At 45.5% G+C, this 22,315-nt stretch overlaps 1 protein-coding gene across 6 annotated transcripts in view; it reads left to right on the forward strand.

Annotated features, from left to right (window-relative positions):
* Positions 1-18,325, forward strand: part of RPL26L1 (ribosomal protein L26 like 1) — a 141,583-nt gene extending 123,258 nt beyond the window's left edge. For 5 of the 6 annotated variants that reach the window (XM_032260358.1, XM_032260363.1, XM_032260360.1 and 2 more), the window contains 3 exons: positions 7,401-7,577; positions 17,336-17,476; positions 17,965-18,325. In XM_032260358.1, coding sequence (XP_032116249.1) covers positions 7,401-7,577; positions 17,336-17,476; positions 17,965-18,093 — 447 coding nt within the window. In that variant the 3' untranslated portion in view covers positions 18,094-18,325. Of the gene's footprint in view, positions 1-6,938; positions 7,065-7,400; positions 7,578-17,335; positions 17,477-17,964 lie in introns of those variants that run through there. The other variant, XM_032260364.1, reaches the window with a different exon arrangement.
* Positions 18,326-22,315: the final 3,990 nt, after the last annotated feature.

The raw sequence follows: 22,315 nt of genomic DNA on the forward strand, positions 1-22,315 counted from the left end.
AGATCTAGCCACTGCATTCTAGCCTGAGACCCTGTCTCAAAAAAGAAAGAGAGAGGGAGGGAGGGAGAGGGAAGTGTGGAGAGGGAGAGAGACAGAGAAAGAGAGAAACAACTAAAGCTTTTTGGTTGGTTTATGTGAAGAAAATGAAGGTGAACACCGATACAGGTTTCTCAGTGGTAAAGCCTTAGCCCAGGGTCATTGTCCAATGTGTTTTACGATGACATACATTTAAGGGATGGATGCCATTTTTATTTCTCCTTTCAATGAATTTTCCAATTGTCTAACCAGATGTGGATTACAGTGGTTTCAATGTAAGAGGATTTCTAAGTCAGGATTATAGAGCAAAACCCTACAGAGGTGTGTGATAGGTTGGGAGCTGTGGTGGTCCAGGCAGAAATGGCTTCCCTAGGAAGGTATTGCAGAAGATGTGTCACTGGAGACGTGCTTTATGAGGGGAGAAGCTGAAGTGTTGCAGCCAACACTGGCTGGAGTGGACAGGGATTAGAGAGGGAGTGAAACCTGGGAAGAAATGGGGTGTAGCACTAGGGCTCATTAATAGTAGCTGTGGTGGGTTTTTTTTTTTTTGTTTGTTTTGAGATGGAGTCTCACTCTGTCACCCAAGCTGGAGTGCGGTGCAGTGGCTCAATCTCAGCTTACTGCAACCTCCACCTCCGGAGTTCAAGCCATTCTCCTGTCACAGCCTCCTGAATAGCTGGGATTACAGGCGCCCACCACCATGCCTGGCTAAGTTTTGTATTTTTAAGAGAGACGAGCTTTCGCCATATTGGTCAGGCTGGTCCTGAACTCCCGACCTCAGGCGATCCACCCACCTCAGCCTCCCAAAGTGTCGGGATTACAGGCATGAGCCACGGTGCCCATTCTGTGGTTAGTTTTTATTACTCTATGTTACAAATAATTTTTAAATTCTTGCCAGAAACAATTCAGCAGGCCACTGGAGGTCTCAATCCCTTCTTAAGAAATTGGTACTTAATTCCAGAAGGTTCATTAGCTGCTGCAGCAGATAGATGCAATAGTCCAGGAACGTAAGTGAGGATGTGTGTGGACAAAGACACTCACTGAAGATGCTTTTTTCTTGCCCCAGCAGCTGTTTCCTGTCAGTTATGTAGGGATGAGGTCATGCGCTTCATTCTGGCCAGTCATTGATAGGATTTGGCATTCTCTGCGTGCCAGGCAAGAGTGACTGCTCTTCAGGCCTGATCTTTTTTAGAGATGGATGTTATCTCCTTTTTAGGAAGGAGGAAACAGAGAGACCTGGTAACTTGTCATGGCCACACAGTGAGTCACGCAATTAGTAAAGATGGAATTCAAATTAGTAAAGATGGAATTCTGCCTGACTCTGGGCTCATGAAGTTTAACATGGTTCCATCTCAGTCCCAAGGTCATCTTTGCTGTGCCAAAAGGGAAAACTGGAAATAGGGGTGGTCAGAGCAGGAAGTGCCTTGTCTGGTTTTATTTTTCTTTTAAAACAACCTGCAGAGGCCGGGCGCGGTGGCTCAAGCCTGTAATCCCAGCACTTTGGGAGGCCGAGGCGGGTGGATCACGAGGTCAAGAGGTCGAGACCATCCTGGTCAACATGGTAAAACCCCGTCTCTACTAAAAATACAAAAAATTAGCTGGGCATGGTGGCACGTGCCTGTAATCCCAGCTACTCAGGAGGCTGAGGCAGGAGAATTGCCTGAACCTAGGAGGCGGAGGTTGCGGTGAGCCGAGATCGCGCCATTGCACTCCAGCCTGGGTAACAAGAGCGAAACTCCGTCTAAAAAAAAAAAAAAAAAAAAAAAACAACCTGCAGAGAAAATCTAAGTTAAACATTAGCAGGGATAGCGTTCTTAAAATTTTTTAGTCTTCAAAATATAATTTTAATTACACAAACCATACAGGCTCACAAGCCCACTGGAGGAAAATCACAAAATATAAAAGAAAGTAAAAGGGGAAAAGGGAAGTCACCCATAATCCCACTAATCAAAGATGATCATTTAGTGATCACTTTTAGTGATGCCTTTTGATAAGCAAAATGGGATGATACTGTTCACATTATTGTGTAGCTTAGCCCTCACTTAATAGACATCTTCCTAGGTTAATAAATATGGATCGCATTATGATCCTTATTGGCTGCAGGAAAACAAATAATAACCATATTGAGCATCTAATGTCCATCCTTTGTTCCCATCTCACTCAGAGCCTGTTTTCTCACCTGTAACAGGGACAGTTCATACTGTTATTTAACAGACTGAAATGAGCTAATGCTTGCAAACCTGTTAGCACAATGCCTGACAGTAAATGCTCAGCCCATTACGAAGAGCCATGATTATTCATCTAATAAATAAATAAATTCTAACATTTATTAAGTTCTTCCTCTGTCCCAGGCATTGTACTAGGGTTCATTTAATCCTGACACCAGTCTGGGTGTGGTGACTCACACCTGTATTCCAGCACTTTGGGAGGCTGAGGCGGGTGGATTGCTTGAGGTCAGGAGTTCCAAGACCAGCCTAACCAATATGGTGAAACTCGGTCTCTACTAAAAATAAAAAAATTAGCCGGGCGTGGTGGCACGTGTCTGTAGTCCCAGCTACTCAGGAGGCTGAGGCAGGAGAATCGCTTGAACTCGGGAGGCAGAGGTTGCAATGAGCTTAGATAGCGCCACTGCACTGCAGCCTGGGTGACAGAGCGAGACTCCGTCTCAAAAAAAAAAATCCTGACACAAAACCAATGAGGTAAGTCCTGTCATTCTTCCCATTTTTCAGATAGGAATAAAGTGAGTGACCAAGATGCTGAATATCTTCTTCAAAGCCAAAGAGCCAGGAAGTGGCAGAGATCCAAACCCAAGCAATTTGGGTGCCAGAGCCAAAGCAAATCCCCATGTAGCCACTGCCTCCAAGAAATAAAAATACTCACCAGACACCTCCTCTGTGCTAGGTGCTCGAGCTTCTATTCCAGTTCCTGCGCATGTTTCCAGGGCTGGGCATGAGACAAGGTAGCCAGTCCCACTACATCGTTAGAACGAGTGCCTTCAGCTCTTGTCATCTAGGATGTCATTGTGCCTGTTTTAATGTCACTGAACCACACAGCGTGTTAAAAACAAAACAAAACAAAAAGCCTTCCCTACCCTGCTTGAACATAGATACTCCCTGAAGATCTTGGGTTCTCAAGATCTGTCCTCACATGACTTTCCTTCACCAGTGAGGCTCTGAGCTTCTTGGGCACACTCCTCCCTAGATCTCTTAAATCAAGCCTTGCACCTGGCTCCATGTAAGTACCAAATAAATTGATGAGCAAATGAACGAATGTATGAGTAAATAAGTAGGTGAATGACAATAAATGGATATGTGATAGAGAAGTGAGTGAATGAACAGAGAGAGCCAGTGAGTGAGGGAATGAATGAATGAACTTGGGGCAGGGTATGGGTTTGACTATCACCTAAGGACTGTTCTGAGGAGAACCTCTGACCTTTTCTGTGTGTGCACCCTCATGGCAGCATCTGCTCCCGGGTTGCTGATGGGCAATGACTTCCTTTCTTAGGACTGCCCCCCAACCTCCTTATTCTTGGAGCCTGGGCACACACAGCTGGGTGGCCCCTCAGCTGATGCTGCCTCACCTGCTTTAACTCTGCTTGCTCTGCTGCCCAGGCTTCTGCAAACAGCCCAGGTGTGGCCATTCTCCAGAGGTCTCCAACTGACTGCGAGGGGCCCAGAATAAAACCTAGTATTAGTAAACTCGGGTGGTTTTTTCTTTCTTGTTTTTTGTTTGTTTGTTTGTTTGTTTTGAGACAGGGTCTCACACTGTCCGCCAGGCTGGAGTGCAATGGCGCGATCTTGGCTCGCTGTAACCTCCCCCTCCCAGATTCCAGCGATTCTCCTGCCTCAGCCACCCGAGTAGCTGGGATTACAGGTGCCCGCCACCACGCCCAGCTTTTTTTTTTTTTTTTTTTTTTTTTTTTTTTTGTATTTTTAGTACAGACAGGGTTTCACTATGTTGGCCAGGCTGGTCTCGAACTCCTGACCTCGTGATCCGCCCGCCTCGGCCTCCCAAAGTGCTGGGATTACAGGCGTGAGCCACCTCGCCTGGCCGCAGGTGTTTAACAATTTCACTACCACATGTCAGGGAACACTGATAAACTAGGAGAGAGCAAGCGACCTGCCTGAGTGTGGATGTTTGGCTTGCAAGACATCTTCCTCTCGGAGTTTCAGCATCCCGGCATCTGTCACTAAATTGGCGTTCAATAGGTATGGAATGAATCAACGAAAGGGAGGGCTAAAATTAGTGAACAAATAATACCTTGCATAGAATGAACCCTTTGGGTTCTTAACCTGAAGAAAGCCAAGGCTCAGAGCCCTCTCTCCCCGCCGCCACGGTGACCATGGAGGGGGCGTGGTTGACGTCTCCCTCACAGCTTAGCCGCGACCGGAGACCTTTTATACCCGGGTCTGCTGACGGTATGGGCCTAGCCAGTGGTTGGGTGGCGCCTGCCCCTCTAGGCATTCCTCCGGGGGTCGGCAGACGAAACGCGGAGCTCGGGAGAGATTCGGCGGGGCCAGGCGCGGGCAGAAAGGGCCACGAGGGCCACAGGTGGGAGCGGGGCGGCCAGAATGGGCGGGGTCTGTGTGAGAGGGGCGTGGTCTAGAGGAGGGGCGGGGCGACGGTCACAAACCCACAGGCGTGCCGCGGCCGCCTAATCCCAGAGATAGAAAAAAGTAGAGGTAGGAGGGGGCGGCGACTCACCCCTGTAATCCCAACACTTTGGGAGGCCAAGGTGGGGAGGATCTCTTGAGGCCAGGAGTTAAGTAGATGAATAGCCGAGCACAGTGGTGCGGGCCTGTGGTCTCAGTACTCAGGAAGCTAAGGAGCGAGGATTGCTTGAGCCCAGGAGTTCGAGGCGGCAGTGAGCTATGATTGCACCACTGCACTTCAGCATGAGTGACACAATGAGACCCTGACGCTTAAAAAAAAAAAAAAAAAGGTAGAGGTAGGACACCCGGAGCCCCAGCTACTTTGGTGCATTGCACACGGAAAGCTTACAGTGTGCATCATCGAGAAGCGATGATAGAAGTCTGAATGCGAGGACTCTGGTTAGTGTGAAGTCCAGTCTTAGGTCTGTCCTGGAGCAAGCCCCACACATAGGCCTCTTCTTTTATTAGAAATAGCACTGGCCAGGCGCTATGGCTCATGCTTGTAATACCAACACTTTGGTAGGCCAAGGCAGGCGGATGGCTTGAGCTCAGAAGTTCAAGACCAGCCTGGGCAACAAAGTGAGAACACCCCCACCAACTCTACAAAAAAATACAAAAATTAGTCGGGGTGGTGGCGACTGCCTGTGTTCCCAGCTACTTGGGAGGCTAAGGTGGGAGGATGGCTTCAGACTGGGAGGCAGTGAGAGATCACAGCACTGCACGCTAGCCTGAGAGACAGAGCTAGACGCTGTCTCAAAAAGAAAAGAGAAAAAAAGAAAGAAGAAATAGTACTACGTGCCAGGCACTGTTCTAAACACTCTAAAGGGATTAATTTATTTAATCCTCATAGCAAACCTATGAAGTACCTACTAAGATCATCCCCACTTTACAGACAAGAAAACCAAGACTGGCCAGGCACAGTGGCTCACGCCTGTAATCCAAGCACTTTGGGAGGCCCAGGCTGGCAGATCACCTGAGGTCAGGAGGGGGGGTGGGCAGTCACCCTAGGACCAGCCAAAGGAAGAGGTACTTAGGTCCAGTCTAATTCTAAAACCCCACTCTTCTGAACAGGGCTAAACAACTAGGGGAAAGTTTTGCAGAGCCAGGTTTTTGGGTCACAGCAATCCTCAAGCATTAGTGCTTGGAGGGTAGGGGAAGAATGCTGCTTTAAATTCAGATGTGTCCCTATCCTACCACTGTCTGGTTTTGCGGGACTGTGGTGGAGCCTGAAAATCTGTATTTTGAGCAGGATTCTCTGTGATTCTGAAGAAGCTGCTCTACAGATGGCATTTGGAGCCTCATAATGTTTAAAACACGGGACAGGCGGTGCATGGTGACCAAAGCCTGTAATCCCACCACTTTGGGAGGCCGAGGCAGGAGGACTGCTTGAGCCCAAGAGTCTGAGACCAGTGTGGGCAACACAGTGAAACTCTATCTCTGCAAAATAAAAATTAAAAAAATTAAGGCCGGGCGCGGTGGCTCACGCCTGTAATCCCAACACTTTGGGAGGCCGAGGCGGGTGGATCACGAGGTCAAGAGATCGAGACCATCCTGGTCAAAATGGTGAAACCCTGTCTCTACTAAAAATACAAAACATTAGCTGGGCATGGTGGCGCGTGCCTGTAATCCCAGCTACTCAGGAGGCTGAGGCAGGAGAATTGCCTGAACCCAGGAGGCGGAGGGTGCGGTGAGCCGAAATTGCGCCATTGCACTCCAGCCTGGGTAACAAGAGCGAAACTCCGACTGAAAAAAAAAAAAAAAAAAAAAAAATTAGCCAGGTGTGGTGACACATATCTGTAGTTCCAGCTACTCAGGAGGCTGAGGCAGGATTGCTTGAGCCTGGGAGGTTGAGGCTGTAGTGAATCGTGTTTGTACCACTGCACTTCAGCCTGAGCGACAGAGTGAAACCCTATCTCAACAAATAAAATAAAAAATAAATAAAACACCAGACAATATATACGCCTAGACGACCTCTGTAGCCTCTGCGGAGGGAAACGCGGGCAAAGAGAATGTGCAGTAGGTGAGAGACTACTGACAGGTGTACCCATTAAAAGAATACCAGTAACCCTCTACTGCAGGCCCTACACAAGTAGACCCTCTTCCTCACTGGCGCGGACTCTTCCGGGTTCCCAGTACTTGGCGTCGCGCTCCCGGGGTCCCTAGGAATGAGACGCTGCGATCCCACCCCAAGCCGCAGAGGGCGCCATTCTGCTTCACTCCGACGGAAATGGGGCGTCGATATCTTTCTGCGCTTGCGCGGCACGGAAGCCTCACTTCCGGTCCTGTGTGCTGGCGACCCGGGGAAGCTGATAGCCGGCTGAGTGGGGGCTGGAGATTTTTCGGACTCTGAAGCCGACCGCCCTGTGAGACCTTCCCGTATGTGTCGCGGGGACACATACCACCCCAAAGCTCTCTCTGCGTGACCTCCCGACTACTCTTTGCTGCCTAATCCTAACATTCCTTCCTCAGTCTCTAGGTCCCAGCACCAGCCTCTCCCCACGACTCCTTTGTCAGTATGTGACCCCCACACACGTCTCACTTTATGTGATAGACCACTCACATGTCCCTTTCTCCTCCCTCAGTTGCCTTTTCAGAGGCCACCTCCCCCGTAGAGCCTTTGTGCGGGGATAGGGAGAAGTGTCTTGGGTCGAAAACAGGCCCCTGTAACCCATGGAGCGCACCTTTATTCCGTCTCTCTCTGCTCTTTTGTAGAGGGTCATCATGAAGTTCAATCCCTTCGTGACCTCGGACCGCAGCAAAAACCGCAAACGTCACTTCAATGCCCCCTCGCACGTGCGCAGGAAGATCATGTCATCCCCGCTCTCGAAGGAGCTGCGGCAGAAGTACAATGTTCGCTCCATGCCCATCCGCAAGGATGACGAGGTCCAGGTACGTCTCCCTCCGGCGCTAGTGGCGCTCAGACACCTTTGCCTGAGAATGTCATGTGTTCATGGCCGTGGAGCAGTCACAGACTCACATGTTTCAGGACTCTGGCAAGTAGTGTGACCCTTCCGATATGTTAGGCCAGAGGTAGGTGTCAGAGCCACCAGAGAGTGCCTTCATTGCTTCAGAGCATTTAATTATTTAATAGTAATAGTAAAATTTAATAAAAGAGTATGTCAACCAAGCAAAAACCTGCTGCTTTTGTTTTGTAGAGATAGGGTCTTGCTGTGTTGCCCAGGCTGGTCTCAAGCTCCTGACACTCCTCCTGAGTGTTCCTCCCACCTCAGCTTCCCAAAGCATTGAGATTGCAGGTGTGAGCCACTGTGCCCCGCCAAAAACTTGCTTTTGATTTAGCCTTCTGGCTGCTAGTTTGCCAAGTGTTGTTGCCCAGGGTGGCATGTTGAACCAGACTTTGCACGGGAAAGCGCTGCATTGAAAGTAGTGTTTTAGTATATTTGGGTTTAGTGCGATTGATGGATGGGGATTTGTGGGAGCTGGCCATATGATAGTATTGTATTTGGCAGGAAAAATGGTAAAGAAGCAGCAAGTCACTCATAATTTCTGAAACAGTGGCCCATGTGAGAACGTGCAAGCCCTCTGTTCTCTGTGACTGTAGCTTAAAATGCATGAGTGGAGGAAGGGAGTTGATGTAAGTGAAATAAGCAGGGGCTAGCTTCATTCCTAAGGTATATTTATGGAGCACTTACCAGACACTGTTCTAGAACAAGTTTTGACAAGTCCCTTGTTCTTGTGGAGATCCCGTTTAAGAGCAGGGTTTCCTAGCCTCAACACTATTGATATTTTGGACTGGATCATTGTCAGTGGGCTGTCCTGTGCATTGTAGAATAGTTAGCAGCATCCCTGGCCTCTCCCCACTAGATGCCAGTAGCACTCCCTCCCTTCACAGTTGTGAGGAACAAAAATATTTCCAGATATTGCCAAATGCCCCCTGGGGGTCAAAATCAACTCTTCCCTCACTCAATTAAGAACTACTGTTTTAGAGAATGAAATGACGAGATGATGAAGCTTGGTGTATTATCTGAGACACTGGGACTCTCTTTGAAGATTTGGGGATATGTTAAGGAGGAACAAATTTGGAGTAGGAAAACTGTGTTCAGGAGGAAAAAATGTGGAGTTAAGTTGGGATTGTGACAGGAAGAGTGGAAAGAATAGTTCAGAAGTATGATCAGCAGTTTCAACCTCCTCTCTTCTGGATCCTTCCCATCAGACGTGTTCTAGAATGGGGGAATTGCAAATACTTATAGGGGATAGGTAGGGAAGTGATCATTTAGGGAAGTGAGCTGAAAAGAAAATGGCAAACTGGAAAGCTCAAGCCTCACCTAAAAGATATAATCATCCACCTTCAGCTCATTGATGCCTGGGGGAAAAGCAGGCTCATTGTTAGATTCTTGGATTTTTAAAGAGAACTGGAAATTTTGGATTCACTTCCTTAGCCCCATATTTCCTTCCAGCTACTACTCTCTATTCTCTATTCATAACCAATCTTCTCAAGAGAGCTGTCTATACTTCCTCATCTCCCATTCACTCTTGGATACTCTTCAGTTTAATTCTTGTTCCCACCACATTATAGAACCTATTTCGGCATAGATCACCAATAACCTCTTCATGACTGAATCCAGTGGACACATCAGCATCTCTTTTTGCTCTGTGTTCTCTACATAGGTAATATCTATTCTCAGAGCTTTAAATGTCTGCTCTATGTCCACAACTCCCATTTTTATATCCTGGTCCAGACCACTTCAGACAACCTATATATGTGACTACCTATATAGCACAGACCTATAGATCTGACTACCTACTGAACCTCTCCATTTAGAGATCCCATTGACATTTCAAATCTTCTTATCTAAGAGTACTCTTGATCCTAGCCTTCTCACTGCCTGCAGAATCTGACTACTCCCATCTGCCACATCTCAGTAAATGCCATTTATATCTCCCTAGTTGCATATGCCCCTAAACCTTTGTTATCTTTTTTTTTTTTTTGAGACAGAGTCTTGCTCTGTCACCAGGTGCCAGGCTGGAGTGCAGTGGCGCGATCTCGGCTCACTGCAACCTCCACTTCCCGGGCTCAAGCAATTCTCCTGCCTCAGCCTCCCGAGTAGCTGGGACTACAGGCATGTGCCACCATGTCCAGCTAATTTTTGTACTTTTTTTAGTAGAGATGGGATTTCACCATGTTGGCCAGGATGGTTTCCATCTCTTGACCGTGTGATCCGCCCGCCTCGGCCTCCCAAAGTACTAGGATTACAGGCGTGAGCCACCATGCCCGGCCTACCCTTGTTATCTTTAACAGCTCTCTTTAAACCCCCTCTTGTAATCTACCATCAAGGCTAGTTGATTACTACCTCCAAAGTAAGTCTTGAACCTATTTCCAGTTTAGTTCAAGGGAGCTGCAGTGCTCCCTTGAGAGCAGTTCCCTCCTTGACAGCAGCTTCCTCTCTTTGTCCATTTTCCAAAGCGGTATTATTTGCAAATCAGGTCCTATCTAAAACCTTCGGCAGGCCAGGCATGATGGCTCACGCCTGTAATCCTAACAGTTTGGGAGGCTGAGGCGGGTGGGTCACCTGAGCTCAGGAGTTTGAGACTGGGCAACATGGTGAAACTCTACCACTACTAAAAATACAAAAAATTAGCTGGGCGTGGTGGTGCACACCTGTAATCCCAGCTACTCGGGAGGCTGAGGCATGAGAATTACTTGAACCCGGGAGGGAGAGGTTGCAGTGAGCCAAGATCGTGCCATTGCACTCCAGCCTGGGTGACAGAGTGAGACTCTGTCAAAAAAAAAAAAAAAAAACTTTGGCAGTTTTATATCTGCTAAAACTGACCTGTGCATTTTACTGTACATAAATTATGCCTCAGTTAAAAATAAAATGATTGCAAATTGTGTTTGTTGCTATGAAGAAAATATAAAGGGTGGTATGATATTGATTAAAGGATCTGGGAAGGCATCTCTAAGGAACTAATAAATTAAGAGAAGACCTGGAAAATGAGGAATTAGCCAGGTGCTTACCAGTGGTGCCTGATGTGCTTATAAAATCTAAAATCATGACCGGGCACAGTGGCTTATGCTTGTAATCTCAGCAGTTTGGGAAGCCAAGGTGGGCAGATCACCTGAGGTCAGGAGTTCGAGACCAACCTGGCCAACATGGTGAAACCCCGTCTCTACTAGAAATACAAAAGTTAGCCAAGCGTGGTGGCACATGCCTGTAATCCCAGCTATTCTGGAGGCTGAGGCAGGAGAATCACTTTAACCTGGGAGGCAGAGGTTGCAGTGAACTGAGATCTTGCCACTGTGCTCCAGCCTGGGCAACAGAGTAAGACTCGGTCTCAAAAAAAAAAAAAAATCTAAAATCATTGACTGCAAGGCCCCGTATGGTCCATTCCTGGTCTAATTCTCCAACCTCATCTCCTCCTAACCCCCATACGCTCTACACTTCAACCGTGCTGGGCTTCTGGCATCTTTAAACACACCTTGATCTTTCTCCCGCTGGAATGTTCCCTCTGCCTGGAGCTCTTCCTTCTCCCCTTTACCTGGCTAACTCCTCATTTTTCAGACCTTACCTTAAATGTCAGTTCTTCTGGCCAAGCACGGTGGCTTACACCTGTAATCCCAGCACTTTGGGAGGCCGAGGCGGGCAGATCACAAGGTCAAGAGATCAAGACCATCCTGGCCAACATGGGGAAACCCCGTCTCTACTAAAAATACAAAAAACAAAAAAATTAGCTAGGTGTGGTGGCATGTGCCTGTAGTCCCAGCTACTCAGGAGGCCAAGGCAGGAGAATCACTTAAACCCAGGAGGCAGAGGTTGCAGTGAGCCGAGGTTGCCCCACTGCGTGAGCTCGTGACAGAGCGAGACTGTCTCAAAAAAAAAAAAAAGTTATTTCCTCAGAGAAGCCTTCCCAATCCTTTAAAACAATATTATAGGATAGCATTCTTTATTTTTTCTCCATAGCAGTAAGCACAATTTGAAATCATTTTGTTTTTAACTGAGGAATAATTTACACACAGTAAAATGTACAGGTTAGTTTTGGTAGATGTAAAACCAAATAGCCATTTCCCTAATTATGATCGGACCATTAAAAAGACCTTTTTCTTTCTTTCTTTTTTTTTTTTTTTTTTTTTTTTGAGACAGGGTTTCACCATTGTTTACCAGGCTGGAGTACAGTGGTGCAATCTCGGCTCACTGCAGCCTCCGCCTTCCGGGTTCAAGCGATTCTTCTGCCTCAGCCTTCCAAGTAGCTGGGATTACAGGCATGCGCCACCATGCCCAGCTAATTTTGTATTTTTAGTAGAGACAGGTTTCTCCATGCTGGTCAGGATGGTCTCAAACTTTCCTGATCTCAGGTGATCCGCCTGCCTTGGCCTCCCAGAGTGCTGGGGTTACAGGCATGAGCCACCATACCCAGTCTAAAAAGACCTTTTTCAGTCATCCCAGTAAGTTCCTATGTGGCTTATTCCAGTTAGTGGTCATGTATTTGTATATGTGCTTATTAACTGCTTACTGGCCATCAGGCTAAGCTCCATGAAGCCAGAGAGTTCATCTTGTTTGTTGCCTGACCTCAGTGCTGAACCTGACAGTTGGGGAGGAGAAGAGTCAGTCAGTATTCGTTGAATGAATGAAAAAAATTTTTTGACTAAATAAGATGTAGAAGGTGAGATAGAGAAGGAGGGCAAGGAGGGAGAAGGAGCTGCTATTAAGAATGTGTGTGTGTGTGTGTGTGTGTGTGTGTGTGTGTGTGTGTGTAATTATTATTATTATTTTGTAGTTTTGAGATGGAGTCTCTGTCACCCAGACTGGAGTGCAATGGCGTGGTCTTGGCTTACTGCAGCCTCCACCTCCCAGGTTCAAGCGATTCTCCCGACTCAGCCTCCTAAATAGCAGGGACTACAGGTGCATGCCACGTCTCCTGGCTAATGTTTGTGTTTTTAGTAGAGACAGGGTTTCACTGTGTTGGCCAGGTTTGTGTCGAACTCCTCACCTTGTGATCCGCCCACCTCAGCCTCCCCAAGTGCTGGGATTACAGGCATAAGTCACTGCACCAGGCTGTATATGTTTATTTTGAAATAGAGACATTTTATTTATGTATTTATTTATTTTAAAATAGGTATTGCTTTGCTGCCCAGGCTGGGTCTCAAACTCCTGGCTTCAAGCAGTCCTTCTGCTTCAGCCTCCCAAAGTGCTAGGAGTATAAGCATGAGCCACTGTGTCTGGCCTGCTGCCATTTTTTGAATGCCCAAGAGGTATGACATGTTCCACCCAAAGGCTATACTGGCTGAACACTTCACCAGCAGAATAAAATATCCCTGATTGAGTTTGTTAAAATTGCCTCCTCTCACAGGATCTTCTGAATCTCACCTTCCTCTTTCTCTGAGAAGGTGGTGGTTCCTCCTACTTTATAGATAAAATTGAGGTTATCAGCCAGGAACTTTCTGAAATCCTGGCTCCACACCTACAAATATACCTGTAGTTCCACCCCTCTTCTTTCCCTCCTGTTAGAATAAAAGAAATATCCCAGGCCTGGTGCAGTGGCTCACACCTGTAATCTCAGCACTTTGGGAAGCCAAGATGGGTGGATCACTTGAGGTCAGCAGTCCGAGACCAGCCTGGCCAACACAGTGAAATTTCGACTCTGCTAAAATAAAAAGTAGCTGGGCATGATGGCACATGCCTGTAATCCCAGCAACAAGGGAGGCTGAGGCAACCTGAATCACTTGAACCCAGAAGGTGGAGGTTACAGTGAGACAAGATCATGCCACTGCACTCCAGCATGGGTGACACAGCACGACTCTGTCTCAGAAAAACAAAAAAAGAAATACCCCTATTTCTACCTAAGCCTAATCCATCTGCCACTGGGTGCTGCTGTCCGCCATTATTCTTCTCTTGGAGTTTTTTTGGTCCCTTATCTTCTTTCTCTGTAATTTCTTTTACCTCTTTCTCCATACTTATTCCTTCCCATTAGGATTTAAAATAAAGTTCCCTTAGCTTTCCCTCCCTCTCAAACATCTATCCCCTTATCATCTTTAGAGTCAAGCTCCTTTGGACTGTCTTTTCTCACCTTCACCTTCTCACCTGGTACACTCATCACCTTACTGTGTAAGTGGCTTCCATCCCACCACTCAGTGACGGCATTCCAGCCACAGCCACTGGTGATGATCTTGTAGATCTGTTAAATGTCTTATCCTCTCTGTACTTGATGGTTCCACAGAATTTGACATTCTTCTCTTGGCTGCTTTAACGCCACACTTAACATGGTTTCCCATTCTCTCTGGTCACATTAATCTCTTATACGCTCTTCCAAAATGGTGGCTTTTCTCATATGTGTACATTCTACCCTTTTCTCATACCATCAGCTCCTTAAGCAATGAAGCTTCTAATTGCATCTTTGTGGATGACTCCCACGTCTCTATTGCTGGCCCAGTTGACATTCCAGCTGTGTCTGAATTCGCTACTAGAATGTCCCCAGATGCCTCAAATTTAGAATGTTCCAAACTAAACTATTTTCTCATAAAATATGGGGCTTCCCCTATGTTCCCTGCTTCTAGCAAAGGCATTTTCATCCATCTGATTGTCCAAGCCAGACTCTGAGTATCATGCTTCCCTCTTCATCCTCACCTCTCCAGTCCAGTCAACCAGTCAATTTAGTCTTATCCTGTCTCCTGTCTCCTTCTTCACTAGGTCCAAAGGTTGCCCACTTCTCTCTCTCTCTCTTTTTTTTTTTTTTGAGATAGAGTCTCACTCTGTAGTCCAGGCTGGAGTGCAGTGGCTCAATCTCAGCTCACTGCAACCTCCACCTCCCTGGTCCCAGTTCAAGCAATTCTATCTCAGCCTCCCAAGTAGCTGGGATTATAGGCACAAGCCACCATGCCCAGCTAATTTTTGCATTTTTAGTAGAGATGGGGTTTCACCATGTTGGCCAGTCTGGTCTTGAATTCCTGACTTCGTTATCCATCCACCTTGGCCTCCGAAAGTGCTGGGATTATAGGCGTGAGCCACCACACCCATCCACCCACTTCTCTTTTTAAATTTTTTTAGATTAATTAATTTTTTTATTTTTATTTTATTTTATTTTGAGACAGGGTCTCACTCTGTTGCCCAGACTGGAATACAGTGGTGCAAAAACAGGTTGCTGCAGCCTCAACCTCCCGGGTTCAAGTGATCCTCCCACCTCAGCCTCCCAAGTAGCTGGGACCATAGGCAGCCACCATGCCTTTTTTTTTTTTTTTTTTTTTTTTTTTTTTTTGTAGAAACAGGGTTTTGCTATGTTGCCTAGGCTGGTCTCCAACTGTTGGGCTCAAGCAGTCCACCTGCATCAACTTCCTAAAGTGCTAGGATTATAGGCATGAGCCACCATGTCCGGCCTAAGGTTGCCCACTTCTCTTTATTCCAGCTGTCCCTTTGGACTCGTATTAATGTCTTTTTTCACTCTTGGTCAGATGTGATGGCTCACACCTGTAATCCCAGCACTTTGGGAGGCTAAGGTGGGCGGATCTCTTGAGCACAGGAGTTTGAGACCAGCCTGGGCAACATGGTGAAACCCCTTATCTTAAAAAAAGTGTGTATATGTGTATTTTTCTTCAGTTTTGATGATAGTTCACAGACTTTTTTCCTGGTGTGTTCCAAGAGTCTCTGGTCATGTAATCTGTGGTAGATTTTTCATTGAGGTATGGTTGTCCTCTTTTCAACCTAAAAATCACCTTGGAAAGTAAGCTGAACAACCTATACGTAGACATTTTAGGAGTATTGGGGTTCTCTAGTTCTTTATATATGGTATTTCTCTGTGCTTATTAATTAGAGCCACATTGTACCTGGTGTTTAATAAGCTCTTGCAGCCAGGCGTGGTGGCTCATGCCTATAATCCCAACACTTTGGGAGGTCAAGGTGGGCAGATCGCTTGAGGTCAGGAGTTAGACCAGCCTGGCCAACATGGCGAAACCCTATCTCTATTAAAAATACAAAAATTAGCTGGGCGTGCTGACGCGCACCTAAATCCCAGCTACGTGGGAGGCTAAGGCAGGGGAATTGCCTGAGCCTGGGAGGTGTAGGTTACAGTGAGCCAAGATCATGCCACTGCATTCCAGCCTGGGTGACAGAGCGAGACTTCATCTCAAAAATAAAATAAAATAAAATAAAATAAAAGCTCTTGCTTTCAAGGAAACCTTAATCTATTTGGTTTTTTTAATAGAGTAATTTTTAGTACAATAAAACAGTTTGTGAGATTTTAAATTTTTTTCTGACTATAAAACATTTGTATTAAATATAGAAATCTTCAAATTTAGAATAATATAAATCTAAAAAATAGACACCTGTAATCCTACTTCCTACCTAATGGCAGCTGTTATCGATATTTATATATATTTTCATCACACTGCATCATACTATATATATACAAAATGTGTTTTTATATATATGTGACATATATACATATATATTACATATTATTCACACATGCACACACATAGTTTGAGTATCTCAAATTCAGAATGCTCCAAAATTTGAAACTTTGAGTCTCAATGTGATGGTTAAAGGAAGTATTCTTTGGAGCTTTTTGGATTTCAGATTTTCAGATTTGGGGTGCTTAGCTACTAATGCAGATATTCCAAGATCCCACAAAACCCTAAATCCAAAACACTTCTGGTCTCAAGCATTTCGGATAAGGGATACTTGACATTTATGGAGTTCAGAGTACATTCTATATGTAGGTTTGTATTCTCCTTTTTTTTCTAAAGCTCATATCACACATTTTTGTGGGATTCAGGTAAAAAATTTCCAGCCAACATAACACAGCACAGATTTATACCAGAAAAATAGCTAAGGTTTGACTCCCAGGATTAAGCTGTTTTTGTACAAAAGTATATGTTTAGCCCATGTGTTCCTGATGGTTAGCTTCCTCATTATGATCATGCATTACAAATGGAGGGGGGATTCTCTTTTGTATTTTCTTTTTTTTTTTTATGATTAAATGCCAAAGGCTGGTTCTGACGAAAGCTAACAGTCCACAGTCTTGAAGGCAAGTGTTTTAACTTGAATTCCTTCTAGATGACTCAGAGCTGCTGGGGAGTAAGGATAGTGTAGCAAGAAAGGCCCCTCCCTGAGCCCCATTGCCCAACACAGGATGATCTCAGTGGTCTGAGAGCCAGGGACCCCTGGGAAAGTCCTGGTAACCAGTTTCAAAGTAGCTGGAATACATCCGCTCATCCGTGCTCCTCCAGCTCTTCCATTCACAGTTTTCTTTTTTTTTTTTTATTCCGTCTCAAAAAAAAGAAAAGAAAAAGAAACATTTGTTTTTCATTGTTGTTGTCGTTGTTTTTAGAAGAAAGAGAGAAAGAATAAAAGAAGAAAAAAGGAAAAAAAAAAGAATGAAGAAAGAGGAAGAGGGAGAGAGAACTGGGGTGTTGCTTTATTGCCCGGGCTAGAATGCAGCCTAAAAATGCATATGCCTGTAATTGTGTTTAATAATAGAGACATGAAAAAAAAAAATGAGGGAAGAAAATAACTAACAAGCAGCCAACCAATATTTTATTTAAACCTGTAAATAGGCGTGATGTGGTACTGATAAGAGTATATATTTTGTGTATTTAAAGTGTAGAGTTCTATAAATGTTAATTAAGTCTACTTGTTCCGGATCTGAGTTCAAGTTCTGGATATCAATGTTAACTTTCTCTCTTTTGTATTTTCTCTTAGGTAGTTCGAGGACACTACAAAGGGCAGCAAATTGGCAAGGTAGTCCAGGTGTACAGAAAGAAATATGTCATCTACATCGAGCGGGTGCAGCGTGAGAAAGCCAATGGCACCACAGTCCATGTGGGCATTCACCCGAGCAAGGTATGTTCAAGGACTGAGTGGCAATAGCAGTCATGGAGTATGTCGGTACTGTTAAAATTATTGGTGTTTTGGTACTCCCTGCACAGGTGGCTGAGGTAGGCCAGGTGGGCTTGATTGATTCAGTAGCTTTGTGATGTCAGCAAGGATCCAGATTTCTCTTCTCTTTTCTGTTTTGCCTTTCTTGGTGGTGGCTGTGTCTTTAAACTGCCAGAGGCTTCCAAGTGTTCCAGGCATCACTTCCCCGCTATATAATATTCAGTGGGATAAGAGAGAATATATCTTCCTGTGGCCTCATGCCTGCCTAGTGGAACATGCTATTTATCCTTTGTGTTCCTATTTGATATTGTGTCATAGGGTCTGTTTTCCCTCTAGAGTTTCAGTTCCTTAAAGGCTGAGTGGTTGAGGTCTCACTTAACTTAATGATGTCTGTATTGCTCAATAGCTGGTGAGAATGCAGAAATAAAGATCTATTTTCTCATTCCCAACAGGTGGTTATCACCAGGCTAAAACTGGACAAGGATAGGAAAAAAATTCTTGAACGCAAAGCCAAGTCTCGACAAGTTGGAAAAGAGAAAGGCAAATATAAGGAAGAACTTATTGAGAAAATGCAGGAATAAATATAACCTCTTGTGCAACCATGGTTTAACTGTAGATTTTTAGGCTAGTGTGTGTTTCTTTGGAACTTTTCAGAATGTCTCTGGGAGGCTTCGTTTCCTGTTTTGTTACCTGTGGCTCTGTAAATCTACTTTTACAATTTTGATTAATAATGTTATGAATAAAAATAGGAAATGCTTTCTAATTCCAAATGGTATATGCTTTGTTTTATAAATAAAATCCACTTGCTATCAATTCGCCTTTGCCAGTCTTTCCTTTTTAATGTGTGGAACAGCAAAATCCCAGGGGTAGAGTTAAACAGCGTTCCTATTGCCTGGACCCCTGTGCTAATAGAGTAGAAAGGGCAGGGCTCTAGTCCTTTTTTTTTTTTTTTTTTTTTTTTTAAGATATACAGATCTCACCATCTTGCCCAGGCTGGTCTTGAACTCCTGGGCTCAAATGGTCCTCCTGCCTTGGCCTCTAAAAGTGTTGGGATTACAGAGTGGGGCTCTGGTCTTTGTTGCCGGGGTTTGCCCCACTCAGTAGCAGTCATAATGTGCACTGATGTACTCAGGGCCCCACTGTCACATCTCAGGCTTGATGGATTGCTCTCTGGTCTCCTGACTTGCACTTCCCCAGCTTTCTCTCCAGGTGCCAAGCAAACCAAATCATGTGCAAGCTCCCTGACTGGGCTCATCTTCCCAAAGTTTTGACTTTGCAGGTGCCATTTTCATGCAACTAAAATGCCCCTTTTCCTCTGGAACTAACTTGGGAAACTGGCAGCCTACAGGCAAGATTTGACTCAGATGGTTTTTGTCCATATATTTTATAATTTTTTTTTTTTTTTTTTGAGATGGAGTTTCGCTCTTGTTACCCAGGCTGGAGTGCAATGTCACGATCTCGGCTCACCGCAACCTCTGCCTCTTGGGTTCAGGCAATTCTCCTGCCTTAGCCCCCTGAGTAGCTGGGATTACAGGCACACGCCACCATTCCCAGCTAATTTTTTATAATTTTTAGTAGAGACAGGGTTTCACCGTGTTGACCAGGGTGGTCTCGATCTCTTGACCTCGTGATCCACCCACCTCAGCCTCCCAAAGTGCTGGGATTACAGGCGTGAGCTCATATTTTATAATTTTTTAAAATTTCCAACATTTAAAATGTGGGAGACTCCACAGAGAATCACCTGATTCACCTGGCTGCACAGAGCTCTCCCTGCTTTGCACAGTGTTAAGTGTAGCTGAGGGCTTGGCGGGTCCCTATCACACCTGCTCTGCTACCATACCCTTCTTATCTGGCCTTCATTGACCCCCACATTCGATTCCTGGTCCAATGTTCATTCAAGATTTAGTTCCGGCTGGGCGTGGTGGCTCGCACCTATAATCCCAGCACTTTGGGAGGCGAAGGCAGGCGGATCACCTGAGGTCAGGAGTTCGAGACCAGCCTGGCCAACATGAAGAAACCCTGTCTCTACTAAAAATACAGAATTCGCCAGGTGTGGTGGCACACAGCTGTGATCCCAGCTACTTGGAAGGCTGAGGCAGGAGAATCACTTGGGAAGCAGAGGTTGCAGTGTTCTAAAATCACGCTATTGCACTCCAGCCTGGGCAACAAGAGCTAAACTTTGTCTCAAAAAAAAGATTTAGTTCCTTTGGCCAGGCACAGTGACTCATGCCTGTAATCCCAGAACTTTGGGACACTTTTGGGAGGATGGCTTGAGCCCAGGTGTTTAAGACCAGCCTGGTTAACTAGTGTGACCCCGACTCTACAAAAAATAATAATTTTTTTTTTTTTTTTTGAGACGGAGTTTCACTCTTGTTACCCAGGCTGGAGTGCACTGGCGCAATCTCGGCTCACCGCAACCTCCACCTCCTGGGTTCAGGCAATTCTCCTGCCTCAGCCTCCTGAGTAGCTGGGATTACAGGCACGTGCCACCATGCCCAGCTAATTTTTGTATTTTTAGTAGAGACGGGGTTTCACCATGTTGACCAGGATGGTCTCGATCTCTTGACCTCGTGATCCACCCGCCTCGGCCTCCCAAAGTGCTGGGATTACAGGCTTGAGCCACCGCGCCCGGCTAATTTTTTTTTAATTAGGAAAAAAAATTAGCTCCTTTATCTGAGAGGTAGGTAGTGGATAAAAATTTTTAAAAAGTTTATCTCCAGGGTCACATCTAAAATCCCCTTTCCCTGTGAAAAAAAAAAAATTTTTTTTTTGAGACGGAGTCTCCCTCTGTTGCTTAGGCTGGAGTGTGGTGGTGTGATCTTGGCTCACTGCAACCTCTACTTCCCGGGTTCAAGTTAATCTCTTGCCTCAGCCTGTAAAGTAGCTGGGATTGCAGGTGTGCACCAACACAGGGTTTTGCCATGTTGGTCAGGTTGGTCTTGAATTCCTGACCTCAAGTGATCCACCCACCTTAGCCCCCCAAAGTGCTGCAATTACAGGCATGAGCCACTGCACCTGTCCTAAAAAAAAAAAAAATTAAGACGGTCTTGCTCTGTCACCCAGGCTGGAGTGCAGTGGTGTGATCTTAGCTCACTACAGCCTTGACATCCCGGGCTCAAGCGATCCTCCTACCTCAGCCTCCCAAGTAGCTGGGACTACAGGCATGTGCCACCACACCAACCAATTTTTAATTTTTTTTGTAGAGATGGGAGTCTCAGTATGTTACCCAGGCTGGTCTCAAATTCCTGGCCTCAAGTAATTCTCCTGCCTTGGCCTCCCAAAGTGCTGGAATTAGATATGACCCGCCATGACTAGCCTAAGAAATAATTATTGATTAAAATGTATCAAGGCCAGGTGTGGTGGCTCACGCCTGTAATCCAAGCACTTTGGAGGCCAAGACGGGCGGATCACCTGAGGTCGGGAGTTCAAGATCAGCCTGACCAACATGGTGAAACTCCATATTAAGAAAAAGAAAAGAGAAAATTTAAAAAAAAAAAAAATGTATCAAACAGCCTTTTTATGACTTTCTAGTAATGGCTTATCTGACACATTGGAGTTTCTTAATAATGTTGACTGAATCAGTGTTGTTTCCCATTTTGACTGATGAAGAAAATGAACTTAGGTTAATCATCCAAATTAGAGCATAAAAAGCCAGGATTTGAACCTGAGCCTGACTGCATCAAAGGCCATTCACTTCCCACATTAGCTACTTTGTCAGCCTTTCTTCACTGGAGTCTGTTAAGAGACTGGACATTTATGTGGAAGAAGCAAGAACCTATGTGTTTGCAGCCAGTAGTGCTACTTATGGAGAAAAGCATTATCACCAGCTGTCCAGGTCTAATTCCCTCTGCCACTGAGCAGTCATCAGCCTTTGAGCAAGTTACTCGTCTCTGGGCTTCCATACAGATGGTAATACCTGCTCTGCCTTCCTATCTCATCAAAAATACAAAGAAAATGGCAAGATCAGATGGATGCCATTTCTGAGTACTCTTTGAAAGCTGTGAGTATACAAATGTTAATTTCACTATTCAGTTTACCTATATGTCCAATTCTGACATTCATTCTACACTCACAGAGGCAATTATTTTTCACAAAAGAAAGTGAGTTCAGCTGGGCACAGTGGCTCACACCTTTAATTCCAGCACTTTGGGAGGCCAAGGCAAGTGGGTGACAAGGTCAGGAATTCGAGACCAGCCTGGTCAACATGATGAAACCCCATCTCTACTAAAAATACAAAAATTAGCCAGGCATGGTGGTGCACGCCTGTAATCCCAGCTACTCAGGAAGCTGAGGCAGGAGAATCGCTTGAACCCAGAAGCTGAAGGTTGCAGTGAGCCAAGATTGCACCACTACACTCTAGCCTGAGAGACAGAGTAAGACTCCATCTCAAAAAAAAAAAAAAAAAATTAATTAGTTCAAAAACCGCAAAACTCAAGATGTGTTCTCTGACTTGGCGTTGATGCATTGAATTCACTTACACAAGGTAGGCAGATCCTGTCCTGTCCCTGAAGTCAGACAGATTTGGGTTCAGATCCTATTCTTGTCCTTGGGAGATCATCTTTCTGATCTGTTTTTCTATCTATGTAAAAAGCCCTCAGGAATGGTGGCTCACACTTGTAATCCCAGCACTTTGGGAGCCTGAGGTGGGAGGATCACTGGAGCCCAGGGGTTTGAGACCAGCCTATGTAACATAGTGAGACCCAGTATCTACAAAAAAAAAATTTTTTAAACTAGCCAGGTATGGTGGCCCATGCCTGTAGTCCCAGCTACCCAGGAGGCTGAGGTGGGGAGGATTGTTTGAAC

Source organism: Sapajus apella, unplaced genomic scaffold (genome assembly GCF_009761245.1).
Source record: "Sapajus apella isolate SASKATOON/1434 unplaced genomic scaffold, GSC_monkey_1.0 scaffold117, whole genome shotgun sequence".
Classification (NCBI taxonomy): Eukaryota; Metazoa; Chordata; class Mammalia; order Primates; family Cebidae; genus Sapajus; species Sapajus apella.